Source organism: Hordeum vulgare, chromosome 2H (assembly GCF_904849725.1).
Source record: "Hordeum vulgare subsp. vulgare chromosome 2H, MorexV3_pseudomolecules_assembly, whole genome shotgun sequence".
Taxonomy (NCBI): Eukaryota; Viridiplantae; Streptophyta; class Magnoliopsida; order Poales; family Poaceae; genus Hordeum; species Hordeum vulgare.
This window is the reverse complement of record NC_058519.1, coordinates 130,868,421-130,880,230: the sequence shown is the minus strand read 5'-3', so window position 1 is coordinate 130,880,230 and position 11,810 is coordinate 130,868,421. Positions and strand designations below refer to the sequence as shown.

At 46.0% G+C, this 11,810-nt stretch overlaps 1 protein-coding gene across 1 annotated transcript; it reads left to right on the top strand.

Annotated features, from left to right (window-relative positions):
• The first annotated feature begins 10,610 nt into the window (after nucleotides 1-10,610).
• On the top strand, nucleotides 10,611-11,491 carry LOC123425854. Its single transcript, XM_045109596.1, has 2 exons — nucleotides 10,611-11,214; nucleotides 11,454-11,491. The coding sequence occupies exons 1-2, from the start codon at nucleotides 10,611-10,613 to the stop codon at nucleotides 11,489-11,491; spliced, it is 642 nt and encodes a 213-aa protein (XP_044965531.1).
• The last annotated feature ends 319 nt before the right edge of the window (nucleotides 11,492-11,810 follow it).

Sequence of the window (11,810 nt, the reverse complement as noted above, 5' to 3'; positions counted from 1 at the left end):
AAAAAAATCATGATCACAATGACATCGTAGATGTTCCAAAATACCCACGTGATCCTAAAAAGGTTTGAGCGAGAAGAGGAGTAGAATTAAAATTTCTAAGTCGTAATTCCTTACCAGAGCGTAGAAGAGGAGTAAAAAGAATCCTACTCTCTTTTATATAACTAGACTCAAAGTAGTTTTTCACTAGACTCGACTCAGCCAAGTTCGATCAATCAAGGGGGCTCCTAGGTCGTTACTGCTCTGGTACCAAGTTGTAACGCCCAGGAGGTGATCCTATCCTTATTTTGGCTCGAGGGCCTCGATAGGTATAGAAGTGCATCTCGTTGTTTTGCAAAAATGAATATCATTACAAGTACATGTATAGAAGAGATGAATATATGGAATTGGTTTACACTCGCCACAAGCTACAACATGAACAACACAATACAACAATATAGTCAATCACCATGTAGAAGAGGAGGGTCCGACTACGGACGAAAACAAACGATAAAAGAACGACATCCATCCTTGCTATCCGAGGCCGCCGGCCTGGAACCCATCCTAGATCGATGAAGATGATGAAGAAGAAACTCCAAATAGCACAATCATCATGCTCACGTCAAAGTATCACTTTACTTGTGCCTACAACTATTGTTGTAGTAATCTCTGAGCCACAAGGACTCATCAATCTCATTTCCAAAGGTATCAAGACTACCAACGCTTAATGGGTGGGGGTGTGGTTAAGTGTTGAGGTTGTAACAAGGAACTAAGCATTTATTTGAGTGGCTAACTTGAGAGTACAAGAATAAGTGGGGGGGGGGATGGGGGTGGTCTATGCATAACATATGTAAACTACAATGATCTCGAAGTGATCCTGAACACTTACTTATGTCAAACATAAACCTACTGTGTCCTCTTCCAGATGCAGAATTCGCGAGAAGAGATACTCATAGTTATGCAAACGGTTAGCATATTTTAATTAAGTTTAGTTCATGTTTTCTATGACCGGGTGTTAAACAAAGTTTCCAAGTTGCCACATAACCGCAGGGGTGCTCCAACTAATCCATCACAAACTACCACAAGCTGCGTCGGAAACCTCGACCATGGAAAACCCGTGATCTCATGGATTCCTGGTGGAAAACCTCAACCTCGACATAGCTCAAAGTATCCTCTGAATCCCTCGCATAAGACACTCGAGAAGGGTAAAACAAATCCAGCAAGGTCGTCCCACATGCTGATGACCCCGATAGGAGCCACGTATCTCGTTCTTAGGGCACAATCAGATGGGACTAGCTACGAGTAAAACCAATCCTCGAATTCCCTCGCGGTAGCCCCGCATGCGCCTGTTTGGGACCAACACCATCAACATTGACCCCTTGTATTATGTTGAATTACTCCTCGGGTTCATGACGCCCTATGTTTTAATAACAGTGTTCAATATTATTATGTTCGGAAAATATAGCACCAGGATATAAGGCCAAGCCTTCCACCTTTTACCAAGTATATAGGTGCATTAAAATAATTAGGAATAATAAGATGATATAACAAGGAATTGATGTTGTCACATGGAAGCATCTGCACGTGCAACTAGCAACGCTATAAGAAGGCTGATCAAGCGGTAACATAGACAAACAAGGTTTGTTGGGCTATGGAGAGGGTTAGAGGCTTCTCATGGCAATGTTGGGAGGCTTGACATAACAGTTGATAGGCAACAAGACATAGCGCTAGAAACGAGACAACTAGCATAGCAATGGTAGTAGTGGTATATAGGGAAATGATCATCTTGCGTGTGATCCCGCTTCTAAGAAGAACAAATCCATGAAGTAGAATAACTAACATAGTTGAATGAATCCTCACACTCTTAAGCGGTTCAGAACTCTATCGAGATGAGACAATCCGAAAACAACAATCAACACATGATAAACACCACAACAAATGCATTACATGATGCACAAAAAATGAAACAAATATGATACATGTTCAATTAATTATGCATGGTATGGCAAGGCACAATAATCAACTCCTACACATTAAATGAAGCTCAATATGCAACGAGTCGCATATTGACGAAACTCCATATGTGAATTACTTAGTCCACTCCCGTTTAGGTACACGACAATGTTAAATGTTTTTAAAGATGGCAAGAGGTGAAGCATAAATAAACTACACTATCTAGGCATTTTAAATGAGGTCGGAAACAACATATAGCATTTCCGAAATGACCCCACATGTTAATTTCCATATTGGTCCAGATCTGTACTAAACAAATTTTATATTTATTAAACAGCAAACTAAAGTGGACCAAGTGATTCTACACGTCATTCTACTCGATTTACATATATAGATCATCTAAAATGGATCTACGGTCTAAAACATATGACCAACACAAGTTAATATGCATGAATGCAAAGTGTATGCAAAGGACACCCACAAACATTCCAAATCAAGTTTCATATATGGCATGTTCAAAACGGTCTAAAACATATGACCAACACAAGATATTATGAAACTACATGAGATTTTATCAAGTTTCATATATGGCATGTTCAAAACGGAGCAACGGTTCAAAAACTACAAACAATTCAAGAAATAGACATAATCTCCCCAGAACACTAACATGGCATTTTATACACACGAAAACATTAATCTACAAGATTCTAAAATGCATAGATAATATAGGAGGCAGTAGTGGACAAGATGCACAACAACCAGCTACCGATGAAAAATTGAATAGAAGCATGGATCACGAGGAAAAGAGATCACAAAATGGCAAGTTGAACATAGATTGAGACTTTGTGAAATTATCAGTTTTATGAGTGCAGTTTTTATCATGATGGCATATTGGCAGCAGGAAAAACACATGCTACATGGCATATAATGGCATGAAAAATTATCGCATGGTAGTAGACATGATGCACTTCATTTCATTCCACCCTAGCAAGGTCTAAATATGCACACATACATAGCTAGCATCAATACAACATGGCATGCTGAAATATCATATTCTGAGACTTTGAAATATTTGAGCCTACCAAACAACAACATCATCTTAGCATCTTCACATGATGAAAACTACAGGTAAACATGGCATACATGGCATGAGAAGCTGACTAACATCAACTAGTCATAGCCTACTACAACTCACTCCAATTCACACATTCAAAAGAGGCATGGTTTGCTTAATTAGAGGTTCGCAAAATGGAACTTTACAAAACAAGATTGCAAATTTTAACATGATAGCACTTCTTGATAAACATATGGACATGATAGAGATTACTTACATGGCAACCCGAGGCATGAAATCAAATTAGACATCACATAGAGCAATTCTCACGAAGGAACCACACACAAAAGACATACGAATTAGAAGCAATCATCCATGCAGGTTCGAAAGTTTTTAACAATTTTTGACGATTATGATGGAATGCACTTTTGAAACACGCTTTTTCACACTAAAATTAATCCTAATTCCCAAGAAAATACTACCATCATGTAGAGCACGAAATGTAGATGATTTTTCATATATAAAACATTCTCATGCAATGAGCACGTTAAAAGTTGCAAGCACTTTAATATGGCATCAATGCATTTACAAGCAGAGACTTAGATAAAAACACCTCGTGGGATAGCACGGTGCAGGGATAAGGGGATCCATACATTTGGATATAGGAATCACGGGGTTCCTAGACGACGTGGTCCCGTGGGCAGTTCAACCACCGGAGGAGGCATAGGAGGTCGCGACGGCTCCAGCAGTAGGTTCTAGCGACAGTGGGGCAGCGAGGAAGATGGCCCTCGCCGGATCTGGCAGATGAGGTGGACGGTGGCCCAAGGGGCCGCGACGACTCGGGGAGGAGACGGAGCAACATCGAGGCAGCGAGTCCCTCCACGAGAAGGGAGAGGGAGAGATGAGAGAGGAAGGGAGGAGAAGGGCATGACGGCGGGGCTCACCTGGCTCCGGCATTGTGGTGAAGAGCTTGAGGCAGGGGCTGCGCTGATCGGGGAAGAGCTCGAGATTGAGTTCCTCTCGATCTAGAGCAGGGAGCAGCGGCAAACCGATGACAGGGCAGCTGCGGGCTGGCCCGGACCGCTTCGGGCCTAGGGTGGGCCCATGATAGGCCTCCATGATCGTGCGGAGTTCCAGGAGGTGCGTAGGCTCGCGTGGTGCGCTCCCAATGGCTGCATGCGGCGGTGCAGGGGGTGGCTAGCGAGCAGTACAATGCTAAGTGGTGGTGGCTGGGCTGGCCCGCATGGAAAACGAAGCTGGAGGCAGCGACTCCGGTTAGGGAGGCTACGCTGTCCAAATTGGATTACGGGGGTCCATTTAGTTCAGGTCACGAGCATAAGCTAGGTGGCTATGTTGGCCTGTGTAGAGGTAGTGGGCTGAGATGAGAGGGAAATGGTGCGGCCCGTGACAGAGTTTTAAAACGCGAAAACGTTTCACGAATAAACCGGCAATAGTGTCGCTATAGGTTAAACGGTTCGGGTATCAGACGACCTCCAATTGCGACGAAATTTGGCACGCGACCTACCTATATTATAATAAGACTTAACGCGAGCTTTCTACCGAATCCAAGAAAGTTTTATACACGCTTTTAAAAACACTATTTTATCAATGTCGCAGGTGCGCGCCTGTGTGGTTGGTCCTGAAACGATCAACGACAAGAACGGAGAGAACGAACAACTAATAACGGATGCAAGTTTTTGAAAAATGATGGCAATAGAGTGCTGATGCAATGCATATGATGTGCATGATGCGATGATGAATGCGACAAACAAATAATTAACACAGGGATAACATAATAAAAGGGAAATCTTCTGAAGCATCGGTTCCGGATTGTTACACACGGGTGCAGTCTACAGCCCAGCAGTGGTAATGTGAGAATTCACTAGTGACTGGCGAAAAAAAATGCATGCCACTGCTATTGACTTACTCGTGGCGGGCGTCAGTTTGCACCCGCCACTCGTAACAGATGTCCAGATTTGTAGTATGACAAATGTTACGATTGGTGGGCACAATCTCGGGCACGTCACTAGTAGATGAGTTATGAGTGGCGGTGCCGCCACTAGTATTTTCTGGCCTCACGATAAATTTGTCCGAAAACACCAATGGCGGGAGGCAATGCGCGTCCGCCACTAGTAACAAAAATAGAAGTGGGGGCGGTAATATGTGCCCTCCATCGGTATTTTTTGGCCTCGCGGCAAACCTGTTAAAAAATTACCAATGGTGGGTAGCAGTAAGGGACACCCTCCTCCGTATTCCACGTCCAAGTCCTATCGCTGAGCTTTGCCTTTTCTCAATCCAGATCCGTTCCTCTCCTCTTCTTCCTTCTCTCCCTGATTTCCTTCTTTGTTCATTTGATTCGGAACACCACACAAATCTAGTCGGCATGCAGAGCTAAATCCAGCGGGGGTGCACGAGGCGACGGGTCCAACAAAAACAGCTGCTGCACGTCCAACGCGCGTGGCGACAATGTTAGCCTAGATGTTGTGTTTCTCCCTATATGCTAGATTCACGAGCAGTGATAAGGCCGCATGGTGAAGTTTCACTGCCGTGCAACCTTGGTGGTGCATATGTTTTCATTTTGTAAAATCATATCGGTGGTGGGATGGATAAAACGTCCACCGCACATACGTCTACTGGCTAGTGGCAGGTGAAAAGTCCGCCCCATAGCTAGTGCTATAGCAGTATGTGTGGTTAGTGAAAATAGTGGATTACTAGTGATGGGCGCTAGGTAAAGCCCGTCATTTCTAGGTATTTACCACTGATGGGTACTTGTTCACCACTAATGCCATATTAGCAGTTACGGAAGGTCAGTGGCGGGCGACATGAGAGCCCTGCCCACCACTGATGGGCATTTTTCCCCACCACTGCTAGGCATTCATGCGGTAGTGCCAACAACTAACAACCACTCGAGACTAATTTCTCATAGAATATTGTAATCCACCAACACCGACCCTTGTCAGCCGCCACTCAACAAACTCATCCAACACCATTGTAGAAAGGCTACGAGACAATTTCTGCTGGTCAACTCTGTTGAACATCCTCGAATAGCTTTGCTTCCAAATAGCCCAGGGCACTGTGATGACCAAAGTGTCGAACTCTCTTGTATCTAAGGCCTGAAGTTCCTCCTCTCCCACAACCACGAATCATAGAATGTGTCCACAATAGTTGGCCCGTGGATGTTGAGCCTAAGTTGATCGAACAACCATATGCGACACCTCCTTGGCACGGGTGCACCTAGAAAGAATATGGTCGACGTAGTCTTCCACTTGCAAACACGTGAAACATGACAAAGGCTGATCTTGTAGTCCATGTCTTAGCCCGTTTATCTAAGGTCCATAGCCTATGCTACAAGGTAAGCCACACAAACAACTTGCACTTAAGTGGCACCCAACTTCTCCAAGTGTAGGCAGCAATGGGCGATCTCTAGAGGTTCAAACACAAGCTGTTGTAGACTGACTTGGATGTGTGCCCACCGATCGCCGAGCTCGGCCAAGTAAACATATGAGACGCTACCGGAGCCCTCAACTTAGTATACTTTCTCTAATAAGGTTGCCTATAAATCCCGAGGTAGTGGGGATATCATTGGTAGTATCATGCAACCTCATGTAATATCATTTAGGTATGCTAATGACATGTCATAGTATTTATTATTATTATTTTGATTCGAAGTGAGGGCTATATTAATGTATGAAAATTGTTTTACAATCAACTCACAAACTCTCAACTAGAAAGTTTGGGATCTTAGACTGCCAGGTATGTGTCACCTCCAACTTGCAAGCAAGCTTTGCACAAAGGTGTGCAAGAACATTTGAAGGCCTGGTGGGAACATGTTGAATTGAGAATGAATCAATGCTCAGGGTATGCTGCCCTAGTCATTTTAGAGTAGGCATTGCAATTGAACAAGAATTATGGCGCAAAGTCGAGAGGTTGACAACTGCTAAGTGGTCTAGCGTCATGATCATATGTGACACAGATGCACAAGTATTACACCCTCTTGCGTAGCCTATAATTCATCTTTTAGCGGGTATGTCACTCTAGCGAAGGGCTTGCTCTAAGCACCAATAAAGGAAGGTGGGATCTAGCAATGCCTCCCACCCCTTCCTTCGCAGTTATAAGGTCAATAGAACACCGTCAGTTTTTATTTTCATCCTTCCGGGCCCAACGGTCTCCACAAATGGCCAACTGTGCTGATGGGATGTGGCCGAGGAATTCCCATAAACTAAAGCATTTCACGTGCCTACTTCACAACATGCATCACATGATACATCTCTTTATCATATGTCCAGTGATTCCACGAAGACCAGATGTGACACATAATATCGATGATCTGGCTCTGTTCGTGGTTGTTACACATGTTGTCTATAATAATATCTTTGGACCATATCTGAGAATGCAATCGTGGTATCTTGAAACTAAAGCGAGACCTTGTTGCATCCTAGAATTTATGTGCATGGTAATAGTGGATCAATGCATGCATCAAATCCTCATCCATCGCCTCAAAAATGTCACATCTAACAATGACTTTGATGTGTCTATATTTCATCGATGCAAAGTCGAGAAGATTATGAGGGAGAACTCTCCACCAGAAAACTAGGGCCTTTTGGAATTACTTTTAGTTTCTGAAGGGCTACCCACAATTGTTGTTCTATCGACGAATATTTAGAAATCAAGGACACGAAATGCATGGCTTTAAATTAGTAAATACTACAATGGGTAGGGTGGCACAAAGTTATAGTCTTACAAAACTGTAAACAACACTAGATACAACTCGCGACTCCAAAAGAGTGTTGGAATAGTAATGAAACAGCTACGATAGGTTGAGGAGCTCATGAGAGTAAATGAAGGAGTTTGATCTTGTTAAGGATATCCGCTGCCGCCTCGCAGTACTTCCTCTTGCTTGGAGGCCGCCATTTCTGGAAAAAAAAATAGAGACCATTTGAAGCTAAAATTAGCTGGGGTGAGTGGGGACGGTCCCCTCAATGACAAGTTTGTTACAGTTTCGCCGATATTAGATGTATATAGATATGCATGTGTGTATGATATATATGAGGAGACGGTCACTGATATAAGATGTAGTTCAACTTTGGCATGCTTTGAGATGATTAATCTCCATTGTCATTGTTCTATTGTTCATACATCAAATATAATGTTGGTTGTATGTATGCAAGTTTCATATATCGTGTGTGCAAACCATATTGTTATCTAAAAGGTCCATTAAAATATAGTTCTTGCATATTATACAATAGTGCAATTTTGCCCCAATCTATGTGTAAAGTTGTCTTTTTTATTTTATTTTATTTGTACATTTTTTTACCAAAAACAGTAGGGAAAACTCCTACTATGAGTCTTTTTCATTTATAATTACTAAGGTAGTTGTACAAAGAATCATATAACTAGTTAGTCGGGTTAGGTGGGAGGCTATAATATAAAATTACACACTATCAATCCGGACAGTATTCTCTCCTTGATACTAGGCTTAGCCCTGATCATGGTTAGGTGGAAGATATTTATGAAATCATGCTTGCAAGAATCAGTGCAACATCAATGATGAGTATTTCCATGAAGAATTACAGTTGATATCTTCTCCTGGCATCAATGATCATTCCATAGATGTTTAGAGTTCCATTCATACGAATGCTCCACTAGAAACCTTGGATGACGGAGAAACTCAAGAACATATGCATTCTACCTTCCATCATATTATAGTCATGACATAGGGCACATTGGGTGATCTCAAGTTGGAAATTCTTCCTAGTGAGCATATCACATGTGTTGACTGTCATTAAGCATATGCCAACAAAAAAGTGTGCTTAGGCAGACAACATGACTTCCAAATCCATTTCAATGGTTGAGGTGCAGATGTAGAGCCAATCAGATAATTGTGTATTTTCTTGGTGTTAAACTTAGTGTTGCCACACATATAGTTCCAAGTGTCCGAATTATGATTTTGTCTAATGTTGCCAAGTTGTGGTGCTAATTATTGGAGTCTTTGATGAGCAATCATGGATAGTGGTAGCTGGAATAACCTCTAGTAATCATCAACTTGCTTGGCTTTTGCAATAGAAATATCATCATCAAAAGCAAATGAGTGTAACCTGGGATATTTCCACATCATTGTGGAGTCATTCCAAACATATTTCCACAATAGGGAGAGTGTCACTATTTTGCATGATACCATACCTCTTTATAGATCCGTTAGACTTAAGCAATCTCTCTCCACTAAAATGATCCTTTATTAATGCATGCATGTGGAACTTCATTATTGGAGTAATGTGCTTGCCAAATCAGTCTAACTCATACACTTTTTTATTTTTAGGGTAACCTCAATGCCGTAATTCTTCTATCTTGGAATAACTTTTGTTTTTTGTTTGTAATTTTTGTTTTCTAGTAAAGATTATGTGTATTGGAAAGAAAAAGTGTTCGTGGGTGTCGTACATCCTCTATGCAGTTAGTAGTTGTAACCAAGTGCATGACCATCGTGCGTTAATTAACATAACTTTTACATATGCATATATAGTTGTATCTGTTGGAAACCGACTCCAGGATAACCCCCATGACCTCTTCTTGCGGCACCAGGACTGCTTCCTTCGGCGCCACTCCTCCTGACGCCCTAGTCGTGATCCACCTCTCCGCATGCAAAGGCATGCACGGCCTTGGCCGTTGTAACACTGCCCACCGGGCGTATATATGTGTAACACCTCTGATGCAATAGATATCATCTGAGCCTAGCGATCTACTCTCCAGTTTGGTATCAGCCCTCTCTACGATCCTCTATCCCAGCCATGCATCCTCTCTTCCACCGCACCCGTTCGGCCGAGCTGGACTCGCCGCCACTCTCCACCCCCATTCCCTTGGCCGCCGTGCTCCCTGTTGTGCTCACACCGCGGCCACCGGCTCCGTCGCTGCCCCCGCATCTCGTCGTGCGCCCCCTGCTGCCCTGGGCAAGACCCCCGTACGGGACGACGGCCTGCCAACCCCTTCCTCGCCGCGTGCCGTCGGCGCCGCCGTCACCCCGCCAGCCTTCGGCGCCCTCCGCACCGCTGGCAGCGTCGCCGTTCCCCGCCTCCATCTTGGCGGCCCGGACCACGCCCTCGTCCCGTCCCTCGGCCTCGACGATGGCGACGTCGGCCCTTCCTCTACGGCGACCGGACTCCCCTCCTCCATCGCCCACTACTTCACCACTAAGCTCCAACTCGAGTCCGGCAACTACACCCGCTGGCGCTAGCTCTTCTACCTCATCGCCTGCAAGCACGAAGTCCAACACCACCTCGACGTCGCTGCCGAACCACTCGCTCAGAGCGCCCTCTGGCGCAACGACGATCTGACCATCGTGCTCTGGTTGCATGGCGTCGTCGATGACGACCTCCTGGCTGCCGTGGCCACCCCCGCCAGCTCTACCCACCACATCTGGCAGCAGCTTCACCTCCTCTTCATGGACAACCAGCCCGGCCGTGCCGTCATCCCTGGCGCCGAATTTCGCAACCTCGTCCAGGGGGACCTCTCCATCGCCGAGTACAGCCGGCGACTCAAGACCCTCGCCGACGCTCTTGCGGACGTCGGCGAGCCTGTCTCCGACCAGTCGCTCACTCTCCAGCTCTTGCGCGGCCTCAGTCGCAAGTTCCATGTCATGGCTACCCTCCTTCCCATGCAATCGTCGTTCCCTTCCTTCATCCAAGCGTGCTCCAAGCTCCTCATGGACGAAATCTCCGCCAACAAACGCGCCCGCCTCGACACGCGTCCTGAGGCCACCGCCACTGCTCTCGCCGTCGGACACACCCCTGGCAGCGCTCTTGCCGACCAGAGCCCCTCAGGCGATCGCTCCTCCACCGACCGGGGCAAGAGCCCCACCGCCTCTCCTGCCGGCGAGAGCGACAGAGGAGGCCGCGGCCGTGGACGCGGCCGCGGCTCCACTGCTGGACGCGGCACACCACCACCAGGACCTGCAGCACTGCCAGCTGGCTTCTTCGCCCCCTACGGCGCCCTCCTCCCCAACGTGCTCGGCGCCCGCCCGCCCTGGGCGGCCCCCAACGCCGCCGGTGTACTCGGTCCTCGCCCGCCACCGTCCCATCAGGCCTACCCCATGGCCGCTCGTCCCACTCCCGGCCACGGGCCGTCCTGGGAAAAGTACCACCAGCTGTATACGGCGCTCCAAAACTTGATGCTCAAGCAACAGCACGCCGGCGGCACGCCGGACTGGTTCCTTGACACAGGCGCCACATCGCACGTTGCAGGTAACGCGAACACTCTCACCTCGTGTCATTCCCCCTCTTTGCATCATTCCTCTGGCATCCTCGTCGGTGACGGCTCACGCCTCCTCATCACCGTCGTCGGCTCCACATCCCTCTCCAACTTCACCCTCAACGACATGTTGATCTCTCCCACCGTTATCAAAAACCTTATTTCAGTATGTCGTTTTACCATCAACAACTTTTGCTCTATTGCATTTGACCCTTTTGGTTTTTCCGTGAAGGACCTAGCCACGGGGAGAGTGATCATGAGATCAAGTAGCCACGGCGATCTCTACCCCTTCTTCAGCAACTCCGGCGTGCAGGCAGCCCTCTCCATCACCTCCGACGACCTATGGCATCTTCGCTTTGTCACGCCAACAACAACACCGTCTCCACCATCGCCCGTAGTTTTCTTCCAAATTGTAATAATCGTCCTAGCCAACATGTTTGTGTTTCATGTAAACTAGGCAAACAGCCCCGGCTGCCCTTTCCGCATTCTACCTCCACGACTAGTGCCCCCTTTCAATTAATACATTGTGATTTGTGGATGTCACCCGTGCAAAGTTTTTCTGGCTTTCAGTATTACATTGTCTTACTTG

What these genes read in the sequence shown, in the direction of transcription:
- LOC123425854 (XM_045109596.1), top strand. Translation starts at nt 10,611, where the DNA reads ATGGCTACCCTCCTTCCCATGCAATCGTCGTTCCCTTCCTTCATCCAA. An exon ending in CGCCACATCGCACGTTGCAG is followed by an intron (nt 11,215 to 11,453) that starts GTAACGCGAACA and finishes TTTTCCGTGAAG; the next exon opens with GACCTAGCCACGGGGAGAGT.